The 16,645-nt window shown below is 39.0% G+C and overlaps 1 protein-coding gene across 3 annotated transcripts in view; it reads right to left on the bottom strand.

Annotated features, from left to right (window-relative positions):
* The window catches only part of PEPD (peptidase D), a 134,451-nt gene that overhangs the window by 105,573 nt on the left and 12,233 nt on the right, over window positions 1-16,645 (bottom strand). For all 3 annotated transcript variants that reach the window (XR_014571120.1, XM_083794720.1, XM_083794719.1), the window contains 3 exons: window positions 7,290-7,353; window positions 5,579-5,626; window positions 3,861-3,922 (listed from right to left, as the gene is read on the bottom strand). Coding sequence is in view for 2 of the 3 variants with exons in the window: in XM_083794720.1 (XP_083650846.1) it covers window positions 3,861-3,922; window positions 5,579-5,626; window positions 7,290-7,353 (174 nt within the window). In the remaining variant the exon portion in view is untranslated. The remainder of the gene's footprint in view (window positions 1-3,860; window positions 3,923-5,578; window positions 5,627-7,289; window positions 7,354-16,645) is intronic.

The raw sequence follows: 16,645 nt of genomic DNA on the forward strand, positions 1-16,645 counted from the left end.
ATAAATATTACATTGAATGGCATGTTTAAATTGATTTCATACTCACTTGTCCTTTAACATGCAAGACAATTTCATTAGTTTAAAAAAAAGATTAGAAATCAATGCCTCCTGTATAAAAGTGACTGTATGAGTCTTTTTTTGTCAGTTTAGAAAGTATATATGGTGACAAAAAATTAAAAACACATTATTCTGATGTGTTATTATAACATATTGGAAATTCCTACTCTTCTTCAATATGGAGAATCTTTCCTCTAATGATTGACTTTGCTCACAGCAATAGTGAACTAGCCTTGGCCAAGCAGTCAGCTAGTCTTCATCATACCCAACAGGTACAGTTTTGAGACAAATGAATTAATTGAAAAACATTAAACATTAAGTATAATTGCTTGAACTGTCTATCATTTACATCAATAGATTCTGAGGATAAAGAAAAGCCCCTAACATGGTGAGTAAAGCTTTGTTAACAGTATTTTGGGGTATGTGGCATATTACCGTTTAGGCATACAAGTTCAAAATCTATTTTCTATATGGTAAGACACACCTCAGAACATTTTTACAAGTGTTACATAACAGCCACGTGATTAGATTTTAAAAATTCCTGCATGTTTTTTCAGTCTGAAAAATGGTTCCATGAATTAGAAGAAAATAAAAAAGGAGCTAGCCTTTACTGGCAGACAGAAGTACATTTTTCTAGAAAATAATACATTAGAACTGCTTTAGAAATCTGCCTTCTACACTTACACTATCTGGAGTAAGTGAGGGAAAGTAATTTTGGTAGGATTCGTAACAGTTGCGTACAGAGCTGACTTCAGGGGAGTTAACAGCAAGGACTTTATCAGATGGTCCAGGTGTTAAGTCACTGTCCCACACTTCTGCCTCCGCTGAACCACAGTACTATCTACTGCTGAGCAGGACGGTTTTCCAAGTACAATAAATCTCCATTTTTACAGACTGCAGCAACATACCAGCCCTACCCCCTTTTCATAAAAAAATAATTAAATAAAAGCTCTTAAATATAAGGCATACTTTGCTACAGAAGAGAGAGCTATAATGTAAAATAATAGAAGCTCTGATATAATTCACTATTATGGGCTCTCTTATTTGCATAGAATCAAGTTTGATCATTGCTAGCAGGACAAAAATAACTTAGGGGTGATCGTCAGGGTGAGCATAGAAATAACCCGTGACCACAGTAGTCACTTTGCTCCAAGTGACTATTTATTACACTGCAAAAATTAATCTAGTAATTTAGATAATTTTGTTCCAGAAGAAGTTCAAAAGGTTGAAAAAGTAACGCAGGGAAGCGACATCGTTAGGGCAAGAAAGAAGTAGCCTCTGACAGGACCAGATGAACAGCCTGCATGGAGAGCAAGATTCTGCTTTTTAGGAAGTGATACATTACTTACACAATTATCCATAGCAAAAAACAAACAAACAAAAAAAAAAACCACTGCATACCACTGGAGCATAGTCAGTCTAGGAGAAATAAGACAAATGGGTCTAGGAGAAACACAAAAGAGCCCTAGCAAGCAAATACATCTTCAGCAGGTAGCCAGAAAACGGAAACAAACAAACAAGAACAAAGGAATAAAATACAACACCATAGCTGAACCAGAGGCTCACCAAGCAAAGGACAGTGGGAGGGGAAAATGTGCCCTTGCTGGTAGGCACGAGGGAGCATGATGTGAAAGAACATGTTATTTGGTACAAGCTCAACAGTTTTACTCCTCTTAGAACAAATCAATACATTTGAAATACACGAGTTTCAGTAAAGGAAATGTGATATAAGAAAGGAGGAGAAACTGAAAAGCAGCAATGCTGAAATTGGTTTAGGTCTGTCAAAAAGAAATGCAAAACTGGTTGATTTATATACAGTTACAAAAATCTGAGAGCAGACTTTAGAAGGAAGTTCACCCCTCGTGCACACCCTCAGTTTGCAGCGTTCAATCTCCCTGATGTGCACTGCAGGCACAGAAGCTAAGCACGCTGTGAACTGACAGCCCCCCGAGACGACAGGAGTAGGAGTTAGGGAGATCAAGGAAAGGCTCGAGTGACAAGTGGTTTGAGGGCACCGTATCTGTCAGAAGAGGTGAGATGGAGTAGATCTCCAGCATATTCAACAACAAAATCAATGAGTGCTCTCCCATACTTGCAGTATGGGAGGAGAGGGAAAGACACTAACCAGATCTGTCAAAGGCATCAAAATGAACAGTTCGGTGCCTAGGGGTGGAGAGGGAGAGCACATCCCAGGTCTCAAAAGAGTTATCTGCTAAACTGCCAGAAAGCTCCCCTAAAGAATGAAGTACTCTAATTGGAGCAAACAAAGAGCATGTTTACCACAAACTGGGAAGCCAGAGAGAAAATACCATTAATCCATTGAAGTGTTTCAGAGCACACGCTATCAAAATCTCAAGTCAAGTGTCAAATGGAGTGGCTTCCTACATTAATGTTGACTAGTAATAGAATGTGTTACTAATTACACTCTAGTGTCTCAGTGAAATTCAGAAGGAAAAAGGAATTTTGATACTTCAAATGGACCTTTGTACATGGTTCCCATAAAGAATTACGGCTGGAGTTAGTAACTGCTTATTTTTCATGTGGAGGTGTCTCAGATAAAACTGAAGGCATCTCTCTGCACAGATTTTGGAGTCCATCTGTACCTGCAGAGCATAAGGTAACCGAGTATCTCCTTGGTAAAAGCAACAGAAAGGACACCAAATATTCACTCAAAATGGTTTGATTATGTTCTGAAATAGTTATATTTCAGAATAGTTATACTTTATTGGTATTATATACTTTATATTGGCCAGCAAAAGATGTCTAAATGCCAGCAGGGTCCCCAATAATCCTGACATTCATTAAGTTTCTATTTAGGTTGTGGAAGAGAGAACAAAGTAATTATGGGATCAGATTCCAGACTTCAGTTCACATGACATGGAGAAAAGACTGTCCCAGGAGAACACGTGCTATCTGACTATACAAATGATTGCCCAGAATTGTAGTAAATTCTGTGCACTGTAATTATCACTTCAGAGTTAATATGCTGTGGACAGAGGTGAATGGAGGAAAAATACAGCAGGGTGACTGGGAGTCGAGGATCACAAAAGAGGCCACCTACACAACATCTCAGCACAAGTGTTTATTTTAACAGGCTTTTTAATGGGAAGTTTTGTTTCTTTTCTGCCATACATCTGAGATAAAATGAAAAATGATCTCATTTTAGGATATCAAAAAAAAATTTGCATTTAATTCAAAATTGAGGTCATCATCTTCACTTCCAAAAGCAGTCTCTGATGTATTTTTATTAACTGCCTTTTCAAAATACTTCATGTAGGACATTTTCACTCTACTAGTAGCCAAACTCCATAAAAATACAATATAAGGGGACAGTAAAAGGTCATTTCTAGGCAGAAAGGTGATCTTTTATTTTGGACATGTAATGCTGTATCTTTTCAGAAAAATGTGCATGCCAGAATTCCTAATACCTGACTTAACACTGTACAAGGAAGTCAATAAAAGAAAGAAGATACTCTTAAAAATAAATTTTTCTAAAATCTGAAAATCAAATATTCTATCCCTAAAAATGGAAACAGAAATTAGGGGTGGGTCTGTTTGGTTTTATCTGCTTAAAACAAACACAAAAAACATCAAATGATCTTTGATGCAAAAGCTTTCCAACCCCCACCCCCCATTTGAAATCAGTAGAAACATGTCAAAAGTTTTATTTCCAAAGAAGTATCAATATATTTGATTTACCATTCAACATTATGTTATCAGGAAAAGAATCATTTAAATGTGAAATAAAGATGAATTCAATGTAACCATGAAACAATTAATACATAAAAAGCTGTGTCACTTACTGGCTGATTCCCTCGAATGAAGCTTCTTTGGAGATACTTCCGCTATCAGTATTAACACCGCGCTTGGGAGGGAAAAAGATTAAAAGGACCATGATTCTGAGCCAAACACAAGTATTTAAAATTTAAATCATGGAGAGAACATAACTGCACTAAGTCTTTAGGAAAACTTATACATTTCCTTGAATCACTATTACAAAAAGGAAAAGAAAAAACAACCAAAAAAAAAAACAGTTTGTTCAAATGTAAACCAATTTAAGACATCATTTGTTTCAAAGGAGACCAGCACGGAACTCAGGTTAGGATATGCTGCTTAGGAAAACGGCAGGCTTGGATTTCGAATTCCCTTAAGCCTTGAAAGGAGCTAAGAGACCTATACGATAATAAAGAACAAGGGAATAACAAACAGGCAACATTTCTTCTAAAGTAATTTCATTTAAAAATAAATTATTCCATACTGCCTTGGCAATGCTTACTATTTAAATCTGCATGCCGCTTCCCTACAGCTTTCCATTCAAGCAAGTAGCATAAGCATGAGGATTTTGGCTGCTTCACAGCAGACGAACACTTCTGACATGCATATGGGAAACCCTGTGGAGCAGCATTACAGTTCTTTATTTAGAATGAGACCACAGGAGAGGACCAAGTCTCCCTTCAGCCAACGTTAGGAGAAGAGCTCTGCCGTTCTCTATGAATTTCATTGTGGCAGTGGGAGGAATGTGAAAGCATCACAGCTCCATTCTCTCAGCAAGAAATCTGTGAAAATTCCCAGCTACAATGGGATGCTCACAGAGAGACAACTAATCAACAACTTGATGCGCAGAAATGCACAATAAGGAATGCAAGATGGACAAATACTCCCTTTCACTCTCATTTCTCTGAAAGTACATGAAATAAAACTATAGGTTCATCCTTTTAATACATTGTGTGGAAGAAAGACTGTATTTAGGACATCTTCTTAATGGATAAAAAGCTCAGATCTCATACTGTACGTCTGCCTAAGGAGGGATTTTTTGTAAGACCTGTCTGGCAACTATCATGGGAAAACAAGAAATCCGGGAGCTGCCACTGCATTTGCTGTAAGGGAAAGCTCAGAGTCCGCAAATCATTTCTTATATAGACTGAAGACAACAAATCAGATACTTGTAACAGCGAGAGAGGTTTACCAAACACATCAGGGGAAAAAAGCTGGGGATGAGGTGACGGGGAAGAAGCAGCTTGCAGGCTTTACCTCCACTCGTTCATCCCACTTCCAGAGCAAGCCCCTTTCTAAATACTTGGCAGGCATTCCATCACACCCTCCTTGCAGAAGTTATTCTTATCAACCCAGTATATGCAGAATAAGAATTCCATGAATCCTTATGGGGTTCCCAAAGAAAAGTCCAGATATGCTCATGACGTAGCTTGAGCAGCATTAGAGAAGAATGGAGTTTGAAGGCATTCTACATAGGCTGGAGAATAGCACGGTCAACATTAGATAGGCTTGTCATGTTTTGCCAGAACACAGGTAAAGCTTTTGAGAATATAGACTAGAAACCCAGAGGTTAGAAATCCTGAGGTCATGGAGGAGCCAGAAGAATACATTAATACAGATGGCCTCAAATTTGGCAAGGATGGGAAGGGAAAGATAGGGAGAGAATGACAGTGTATAGAGGTATTTAATGAACTGATCTCCTTTTTGAAGGAAATTGGTAGTTACTCTTCAGAATAGTATCACTCACCAAAGTAAGGAGCACAGAAGGTTTCTTCGAAGCCAAGACATTGGATATCTAAAAAGAAGTTTTAGATTATTATTATTTCTTTTTCTTCCTCATAATCACAATGATACCTATTTCATCAAAATTTACTGTATATAGACTAAACAACTTGGAAAGACAAAATTGTTCGTCTCATACCTTTCAGATATTTTACTCTTACATGACACTTGCAACAAGAGTCAGTAGATCACAAAATATTTAGTGCTTAAGTTGATGGTGCCCTTTCAATACACGAATAACGACTGGGCTTCAAGAGCTGCTGCAGAAACATGGGCACTGAACTAAACATTTCTTGAGGCAATGAACAGACAACATAATTCCATGCGGCACTGTTCTACAAACTTTAAAATAGCTTAATAGCATAGTAATAATATTAATAAAATAAAGCATATGGCAGTGAGGTATAAAAATACCATTTCCAAATTTTATTTTTTTTTAATGAAAAATGAGGATTACATGCTTACACAGATGGGTCATTTGTTGACATAAAACCATCCTGTGCAAAATGCCCCTAGTATCCTGATGGTGGAAAACCACTTCCTTGGCAAACCAGGCAAAAGTTATAGACAGAACCTTTGAAAGCTAAACAGCTTAACTGCAGGCTTCAGCTGCTCCAAACTTCAATCCAAGTAGTTCAGGTGGAACATGGCCTTTATTTTGGGAAAATGTAGTGCTCCACCTAATCAGCTCTTTTCCTCATCAATGAGGTTTCTAAACAGTAAGAACAGAACTGTAATAAAGTCATTTATTGGTAGAAAGCTAGCCAAAGTAACTAAAGTAACCCAAAATAAACGTGATTTTTATTTTTTAAATAAAACATACATTTTCCACTTGCAATTTTCTCTGCCTGACAGAGGAGTGTCTGCACTCTGTGTGATTCTAACTCACGTCAAAAAGCAACCTCTGCACAGCTTCCTCTACCCCAGCTACTGAAATACAGGATCAAACTTCATTTCATAATTAGACTCATTATGAAAATGAAATGAAACATCCTCACAGCTGATTACAGCAAAGTTTTGGGTCTTGTGAGTCATAGTTAGTGTTCTGCAGGGACAGGAATATCAGAATCTTCCTTTTCAAGCTGCTCTCCATGAAAATCAACCACAGAGCTTGGCAGGAATATTGCCCTCATCCTGCTGAGCCTTCCTACCAAAAAAAAAAAAAAGATGACTGGCCAGGTGCATAAGTATATAAACATCTGCTCAAAAACCAAATGAGAAACCTGACTAAGAAAGTCACACATTTAAAAATAGGGAAATGGTTGCTTATTCTAATATTAGAGTGATTCAACACGAACTAAGAGTAAAGCAGGCAGGCAGCTATTCCTCACAGCTCTTTGTATGCATAAAGTAAGTGCAGGCTCTCAGTCGGAGTTAAAACATGCAATCTCCCTGACAGCAATCTCCTCAAATCTCCAAGGCATTGAAAAAAAGAAATGTATTTAGCAACATGTTTCTGTTGGATAAAGATATAGACTGACAGGTCTCACGATGCCCCAGACTTGTTTATGAGATGGTCTTTGGATTAAGACTTTAGTGTTCAGCTCAAAGTAGCAGCTTTTCTTTTCTTTTCTTTAATTTAAAAAAAAATTACAAGTGCTTTATAAGGAGCAAAATCACTGCCACATGTCCATTTTGTATTCACAGAAAAATATTCATACACAGAGACAACTCACCTCATTCACGTAGTGGACTTCATCCACAGCATATTTTTTCTTGAAGTATTCAGGGGGGTGAATCCTTTGGAAAACAGGAGAAAGAAACATTTGGATTCAGCTTTACTGCTACATTTAATAGTTTAAGGCTACAGACAAAGAAATTACATTATCTACTATCACAGTAAAAAAGCAGATACAAGGAATGTTTTAGTAATCCTAACCTTGATTCAATTTCTCAAAATAGTAGATTACACAGAACAGTTGCCACGGCCACAAAATCATTGTGCTTCAATCCAGTCCAGGCCGAATACTTAGATTTCATGGTCTCCTCCTGAACTAAAGTTTTATTTTTCCCATTCACTCTACACAAGACAGGTTTTTTTAAAAGAACTTTGCCATTTGTGTACAATTTCCAACTCACCAGATGGCGGAAGGGCATTGAAACAGCACCAGACCACTCTGCCCTGTGTTATATTTGAAGAATGAACAAGATACTCGTTTTCTGCTCTGGTGCTCACTCACTGCAGGACCCTCTTCCCTGCTGTAAGCCCCCTGGCACAGCACGAAGCAGCCCGAGGACTGTTGGGCTGTGTTCTGCAGCCTTTATTCCTCAGGACCCCACAGTTTCACTCCTCTAACCTAACAGGGTGTGCGACTTTATGGTCCATGTCCAAAATGAAATCACTTCTGCCTTCTTCTGCCCCAGCTGGGCAAAGGAAAAATAGTGCAGGAGTGACGTGAAAGATCTGCTTCCCGTCTATCGCTGCAGATGCTGGCGTGGCCGAGCACCCCTGTACTTCCCCGCGGCCCTGGTGGCACACAGTGGCTGTGCGATGGCTCAGTCCTTCACTCACAAGATTTTACTCTCCAATTCCACAATTCCAATCTCTCTCTCCCCCCGATATTGAAACAAAAATAATCAGGACTTCTGAAAATGTAAAATAAATTTTAAAAAAACACACAAAAAAAAAAACAACAAAAAAACCACACCCACCCTACACCCTTCCTCAAAGGAATGAAAACAGGAGGAAAAACATGGACAACAGAAGGGGAGCTGGGAGCTCTGTGAGTTATGCCTCCTGCAAGAAAGCAGGGGGGCAAGAGGCGCAACAGGACAGACACTTCAGTTGTTTAAACATTACACCACAGCAGCCCAAGTCCAACGAAGAAGAGAGTAAATTAGGCCAGAAACGGAAAAAAAAAATCTAACTTGCAGATCGGTGGGACCAAGAGCCCAACGTTTTTAGGAGGTGCTCAGTGACAAAGACATGTGGCATAGCTGCCCGCGCTGTCAGCTGGCTGCATCTCCGATTTCAGACATCCTTTCAATCTTGTGCACTAGTTCTTCATTTTACATCCCTTTATGGTCCAAATTATATTGGGCCCAGACAACAAACAATGACATGGAAATGTTTTTAGTATTCTCATGAAGAAAGCAGGCTCCAAAGCAGCAAATTGCAGATTTTTTTTTTTTAAATCTAATTGTATGTGAAGTAATTATTCAAAAGTAACACAAACATTTCATTGTAAGTTCTCATTTGCAATGCTTCTTTTGCGGACTCTTCCCATCACTGCTTGAAATTTCAAAGGAATTATAATTTATCTTCCCTCCCTAGTTAATTTTCCATATAATTAAAAAAATCACTCTATCTTCTTATCTTTCTGTACCCTGTTCTTTACAGTTCCCTTACCTCCAACTTCTGCATACTCTGCTTACAGTGTAGGTATCTCTTTTTTCCCCCCCTCCTTCATTCCTCACACATTAAAGTACTTTAATATTCCACAGAAACATCACGAACAGATTTAGCATTTTCCATTTTTGTTCTCTTTTACAGTTTCAACTAATTCCTCTGGTTTCGGAAGGATCCCCACTGTAAAACCAGTTAATTTACAGCCAGTGGCGATTTACGGTATGCTTTAGCCTTTACAGAAACACCTCCAAAGCACTATTTACAATTAGCTGTATTGTTTGGATGCGGTAACTCTTTCTTGTAAATTAAACATTTCTTAAAAGTAAGCCCACAGATGTGCTGGATTTTATTAACTTCATTTAATGCCATTTAAGTAAGAGTAGGTCTCACTTTCCAACATGCCAGTAAGAAAACTTCCGTCTTTCCACAAACTGTTTTTAAAGTCCTTTTCTTGGTTTGTAAATTCATATACTTGCATGGTCTACAGCAAAGTGCTGCTAAATTAATTCTTTCGTTACGGTTAATTTTAAACCATTATCGATTCCATTCCAGCTGTAATTCATCCAGCACCTCCCCTTACGAACACTCTCATTCATCTGAGGAACACAAGTAGCTCCTCGTCCTTTCAAGGCTGAGGATTTTTTTCTGTACTTGGACAGAAAAAAAAACCAGCAGCTTCCCACTCTGTTCTAAGCTTCTGTTTATTAAACCAGGTCATCCTTCAGACACTTTTGACTCCATCACACCCATTGACAAGCTACCGAGCTTCCCAGACATGTCCCTCCTTCAGGTCCTGTTCTGGCCGCCTTGCACAGAAAGCCAGCAAACTTTTAGCACAAAGTACAGAGAGACCTCAGCTCCTCTCCGAAGTATTCAAGGTTCTGCTTCACATCTTTTTGTCATTCATTAGCACCTCTGACTGGTAAAATAAATTCACATACACTTCCCACAAAATACCATCCCCTACCCATCTCATGGGAGCCACAATGCTTCGGTATAGAAGCCACCTCTCCCCGTGGATTACTGGGAAGCTTTCTGTACAGACCCACCCTTTGCAAAACAGGCAGAAGGAAAACATGCACATGGAAGTCTGCATTAAAGCAGAAAAATTCTGTACTATCATCTGTAGAAAAGCAGCAAAGAGGGCAAAACAAAAGCTCAGAGAGAAAGGAAAGCAAATACGATCCTCACTAAGACCTTTCTATATTCCCTCCAATCTCTTCCATTCTCTCTCCAGTTCATCCAACGTACTTTCTGTCCCACCACTGTGACATCTCACCATCTCTTCCCGCACATTTTAGATCCCCAAACCCATATTTTTCCTATACACAGCTACAACCACATCCAGGCATGCTGTATTCAGAGGCAATTTGTACCAGTGTAACCTCACGCTGAGCTACCGCTGGCACCAACACCAGAGCTCACATTTTGGTGGCAAGCTATGAAAGGTCCTCATGCACCGTCATCAGCTACTGCAAGAGAGAACCAGTGCAGTTTCTCAGCAGTGACAGGGTTCAGGATTCATTTTTACACAATTTAAATGCAGAACACATTAAAGTCAAGCACCGACCATCCCCGTCACAAGGAATTATACCTTGCACAGAACGCTCACTGGCCTCATGGAAACCAAAGGTTATATTCAGTTCTGATCATTTCCAGTACATTTGACGCTCTATAGAGATTAGGAGTACTTCTCTCTATAAATGACTTTCAGGCAGGTAGAATAAGTTAATTTGTTACAATTTTTAGGTTTGGCTTTGTCTTTTGTAACACTGCTATGGGCTGCCAGTTTCAAAATTCTGATTAATCACCACAGAGACTGCAAGCAGAAAACCCCACAGCAAGTCATAAATTAATTAGAAGAATTACCCAAGTGGAAGACATGATCCCAAATATTATTGAATCATGTATTTCCTTACCTATCCAAAAAAATTAACTTCTGTAAGCAGATGTGAACAGAAGCTACAGCCTAGTTTTCACAGGCTTTGGGGGAAAGAACTGTATAAAAACTTTTAGATTCACTGTGAGCATAAATGAGCAGAAACCTACGGAGAACAATGCACTTGAGCCCTCAGAAGAAGCCCTCAATCTCCATTCCCTATAGTTTTATAATTCAGCCTAGCAAATACTAGTGTTCATTGGAAATGTCAGTAGTGGGCCTCTGGAACAGTAGAAGTTGTCATTTTATCTCCTCATGGAAATAAGCAACTCCAAATTTCTGGAACCCCATCAAGCCCAAGCACCCCGTCACCCAAGAGGCCTGCCAAAAATCTGGCATCTCACAGATAACGGCAGTCAGAAAGATTAGGCTGGAGTCCAAGACTTCTACTTATTTACAGTACTACATTCTCCTTCTGTCACCAAAGGTTCCCTACAAGAAGAGACTGTTTCTAGCTCACCACTTAGAACTCATCGCACTTTCTAGTCCAGCAAAAAAGCTTGAGTTGTCTTGGGTTAAACACCAAACGTGCTTACAGTCTGCTGGTGCTTCCTACCTCCTCCCTCTTCCTCATTCTACCTCACCTACTTGGTTTCTTGCTCTGAAGCAATTGAGAAATGCTAAGGATATCCTACATTTTAAATAAAATATTCAAATTCTGATGTGCTTTTTAATTTTAAAAGCTGAAGCTTTATTAAGGGGCCAAATAGCAAAGATTCACTTTTTGATCACAAGTGACAACTTCGATATATAAAATTTCTACTGAGGGAGCAACATGAAAAAGAAGAGGAGGAGGAGGAGCAATATTTTCACTATAAACATACAGTGTGAAGCATTAAGTCAGACATTGAAGTAATACCCCATTTCTCTTAGACATTGATCAAACAAAAACCACCAGCAAAAGACTAAGTGAGAGAAGCATTACAAACTAGGAAGCAGGAACTGCACTCAGTTTAATAGCCTAACATAACCTTCAAGTTTATTCTAATCTTTTCCATTTGGTTCAACTAAATTCACAGTGGAAGAAAAAAAAAATATTTTTTTTTCAAATTTTTAACGCTAGGAGTTATTTAATTATCACTTTGTCAAATAGGCCACCCTATAATAAATTGCCAGCTATAAAAGCAGCTTGGCAGAAAGTATAGATAAGGAAACCTTAAATAAAATTCTATAGATTGGGGTGCAAAGGAATATTTGCTTGTAATTATCCACTTCTTTTTTTTCTGGCTAAAAATATTAGATTTATTCCATAACAATTAGTATATAACACTTATTCTCATCTCCAAGTACTGTTTTTTTGTCTTCTTTTATATTATGTGGCAGTAAACATAAATTTATAGCATAAAAACCAATTCCTTGGGAATCTGGTTATGTCTGAATATCCTACTCAGGTAGAGCAACCAGGACAGGTTGACACAAAGAGCCGATTTATTTCATTCTATGTAGCCTCAACATTGAGAGCAACAATGGGGTAGGGAGATACAGATCCAATGTCTGAGACTGCACCAGAGTCAAAAAAATCTGTAAGTACAGGCAAAGCATATACTTTAAAAAAAACAAACACCCATGAGCACAAAAAAGACCACTGTTCATCTATGATGCGTACTTGGATTGGTTATATTGGCATGATATGTAAGGCTAACTTCACCCTGAATGCTTATTTTGTTACTAAAGGATTACGGATACACACACAAACATATATGTAAATACAGGTAAACACCTCAGAAATGACCAGAGCACCTTTAGCAGGGCAAGTGCCCACAACACAGATTAAGCAAAAAGATCTAGCTTTCTGCAGTCCTGTTAATAAAATAAATAGAAAAACAAACAAACAAACAAACAAAAACAAGCCACACAGTTTGCTGCATCAGCCAGTCCTGCATTAGTCTACTACCGGACATTTAGACTTATAAAAAGTCCACGGAATTGCAAGGGCCCATCACAGGGCTGTTTTAACACCACTGCTATTTTCACATACCTTATATTTCCTAACATGTCTGCAAGCAATTCACAGATTATAAAAGCCAGGAGAGATCAGAACAGGCACACGTTTGATTTTCAGGCATCTGATATTGTTACATATCCTGCTATTAGATTTTGCGAACAGGATCTACTCTCTGTTCCATACTTGAATTGCTACAGCAGGTGGGAGAGCCCTTTGGTCAGATCTTTTAAAATATCTAGATAAAAACATTATCTTTAGGAGCAATTCAACTTTCTGCAGGTTTATCACCGGAGGAGAAAAAAGTTCATCACCATCACTTTGTAATGCTTCACATATTTTTCATTTTCCTCAAACACAGAATGAAAATACTTTATTGAACAGTTACATCAGTAACACTGAAGAAACGGCAGTTGCACCTTTCCATTTACTAGCAGTGGTCTGAATTACAGCTGCCAGTTTTGCTTTCTTCCATGTCATTCTAACTCATTGCCCTAAGCTTGTCCCCTCATCCAGAGCTCCCCATTAGCTAAGTTCCCATCATCAGCTTGTCCAAACAGGCAGAAACGTGAGAACCATCGGTACGCTTCAATGCATTGTAGTTGTTATGCTTATTTACACATTATAAAAATCAGTTCTACCTCTGCATCAAAGTCAGCAACCATTTTGAGGATCTGTTAGCATCTTAGAGAAGAAGAAAGTACGTACTGACACAAAGCAAGACATGCCCTTCTAAAGACTACCTGCTGCAATTCAAACACAGATCCACGTGCCTCATCCACTGCTTAGTACAAGCAAGTCTTTAAGACTCACTGCCTCTGGATGTTACCAGAAAGTGACATTCCTATAACCAGTAATTAAAAGAATTACCATAGCTGAAGCAAAAGTGTAATAGGCAAATATCAAAGACATTGTTAATGATTAAAGCAAAAGGGTTTCTACACAACAGTGTTCAAGGCGCAGTGCTCTCTTAAAAAGTCCTCCAAATACTATTGCCACAACTGCACGGAAAAACTCTCAAAGCTCATACCACAAAATCAGAACGGGAAGATTGTTAAGGCAGTGAGAAAGAAAAGCTAAAACTAGCAAACTCTACAGTCAATGCTTTTGGTTTTCTAGGGACACAACAATATTGCTTACTCCATTTTACCTTAAGTTTCACATTCAGCGTAAAGGACATAATCCGCCACCTCACGGCAAACTCACTTCTTAAGCAAATAGTCTCTACTAAGCAAAGCTCACACATACATAAGCCTGCACATTGTGCCTTTACAAGGCATTGGAGCACGCACAAATTCACAACTATAAAGCCACCGCATGAGTTGCATGGCATTTTTCCTCCTATGAGAGGAAACATATGCACAAGGAGTAAATTGGATGGAGAAGCAGAGCTTTCAGCAACTGAAGTTCCACCCAGTAAACAACCCATTCCTCAGGCCTTACTAGAAAGAGCTTAAAGCAAAGTAAAAATTTCAGTGGGACTGCATACAAAGGGTAAGAACCTAGGCAATAATAAACCCAGATAAATACAATGCATCAGCAAAGCAGAGGTGAAGGAGGAAAAGGGATACCAAAGCAATGTTTTAATACTGTCAGAATTTCACCAATAAACTCCCTCCTCATTACAATATCATCACGTTAACAGATGGCAAAACATTAACCAAACAAGGGGGTGTTGAGAACTGCTAGAAAGAGCAACACAGGAGGCTTTACAAGATACCAGCAGATGTTCCTGACTTTGTCAAAAAAAATACAATCACCTATATATCCAAAAGGAATTTCACTATCTAACAGGAAGATTAAAAGGCATCCAGTTAGGTTTAACAAGAAACAGCATTAATGGGCTCGCTGGTATCACAGGCAGTCTCCAGCATGTATTCTGACAACCTTAATGCTAGTCCCTTTCCACATGTCTCTAGATTTCTGTTTATCCTTCGAAGGACAGAAGTGCCTGCGTACATGTAAACTTCTTTTCCTTGTTCCTTTTGATATAGCACAGAAAAATATGGATATAAAAAATACAGCAGATGGATATAAAAAAAATATATCAGAATTTAACAGAAATTGAACTGAAGATCGAGACTCAGGCTGATCTGACTGAAAAAAGTTGCAGGGCTGCAACTGAGGTCCCATGCTGGAGAACAACAAAACAGCAGAGTCCACATGCATGATACTGGATGCAGGACACTGGGTGTTAGATATTGACTTCCCAAGGTCACAAACAGCTTAGGCAGAAGCAGGAAAACTACGAGCAACATACAGACTGCTGGATTTAAGAAATCAGAAATAAATTGTTGAGGAGACTCTCACAGTTCTTCCTAATAAAGGCCAAACTCTCAACAAACTCGTCTATTTTATAGGCTGTCTCACGGCTCCTGCTCAGCTGTTCCCATCACATGCATTCCCCAAAGAAAAGACCTTTAAGCTTTCTATAAATTCTATCTCAAGAGGCAGCATCTTGATTTGATATTTAAAAGATATTATCAAGAGCTACCCGAAAAAACAAAATCACAGAAAACTTGCAAGGTGGTAACCTTTGCTTTATTTCTTTCTGCAAATAAAATTCTTTGGCTTGGAGAAGGACTCTGTACTAGGCACAGAAAAAGCTGTAACAAAGGAAATTTTTATATACTGAAATCCCAAAATGATTTCCCATGGCATAATACTGTTGACAAATGCTCATAAGAAATCTCTCCTTGCAACAAAGGACACAATTACACTGGTTAAGAGGGTAAGTATAATTTCGAGGTCACTATATAGTAACAGTGTTCCACTTTGTGTTATACACCAGTGGAAATTCATGCTTCTTAACTTAGAAAGTTACACATTGCATCTGTCAATAGCAGATGTTCTGCTTTCACTTTGGAAGCACACCTATTTTGGAAGGAAAAGCAGCAGTATTTTATGTCCCACACCTAGAAGCATTACAGCAAGGTCCGAAACGTGTGCAGCATGCCCCATAGCTCCCATATTAATTGGTAACAGCATGAAAGGAAGCAGTACCTATGTTTACAGCAGTGTTAAATGACCTGAACAGCTCTAAGAGGGTGACAATATTCCTCTCCTCTAACTTGTAAAGGAAGGAAAACCACAGAGAAATTAAAGGAATTTGCCAAAACAACTCATAGGACACAAAGAACCTATCCATGCAAACAGTCTCCGATCCACTGCATCACACCACCCTAAGACAAAAAAGCACCTGGCATCTCCTAGGAGCAGGGTCGAGGAGAAGAGCTCCAGCACGTACACAGGCAAAGGGGTACACAGCAAGTATAACACAGCCTGTCTGTTTTTCACCCACATTTAGCTCTTAAGATGCATTAATATTCATTACACTTTTCCCTACCCTACTTTACAAAACACTTGTTTTTTTCCCCTTTGTACGTTTCTCCTGACATAGCACAATGCAGACAATACTCTTCCAGAGTCCTGCCTCAAACACTGAAAGCGAGTGTGCTGGGGCAGACACAGCAAAGGTCCTAGCAAACACAAAACCTAAAGAAAACAGTTAACAGCAACAGCTGAGAACGCAATTTTACAAGTGCAAGAACAGAGGCCGCGCTGTAGATACTTCACTTGAGGGTTTTTTGCATCCTGCAGTGCCTCCTCGAATCCTGGCCCACGAGAAGCAAAGAGCTTTGCACTCCAACCAGGCAGCTGCGCAGCAGAAGACAGAGCGGAGGTGCAGAGCCTTGTTGGAGCACTGCTGGAAAATCCCCACAGGCATTGCTTTTGCTGCAGCTTGCTTTCCTACCAGCAGCATCTGAATCCTTGGAGGAAAAACAGATGGCATGCCTGATCA

This window comes from Anser anser, assembly GCF_964211835.1.
Source record: "Anser anser genome assembly, chromosome: 11".
Taxonomy (NCBI): domain Eukaryota; kingdom Metazoa; phylum Chordata; class Aves; order Anseriformes; family Anatidae; genus Anser; species Anser anser.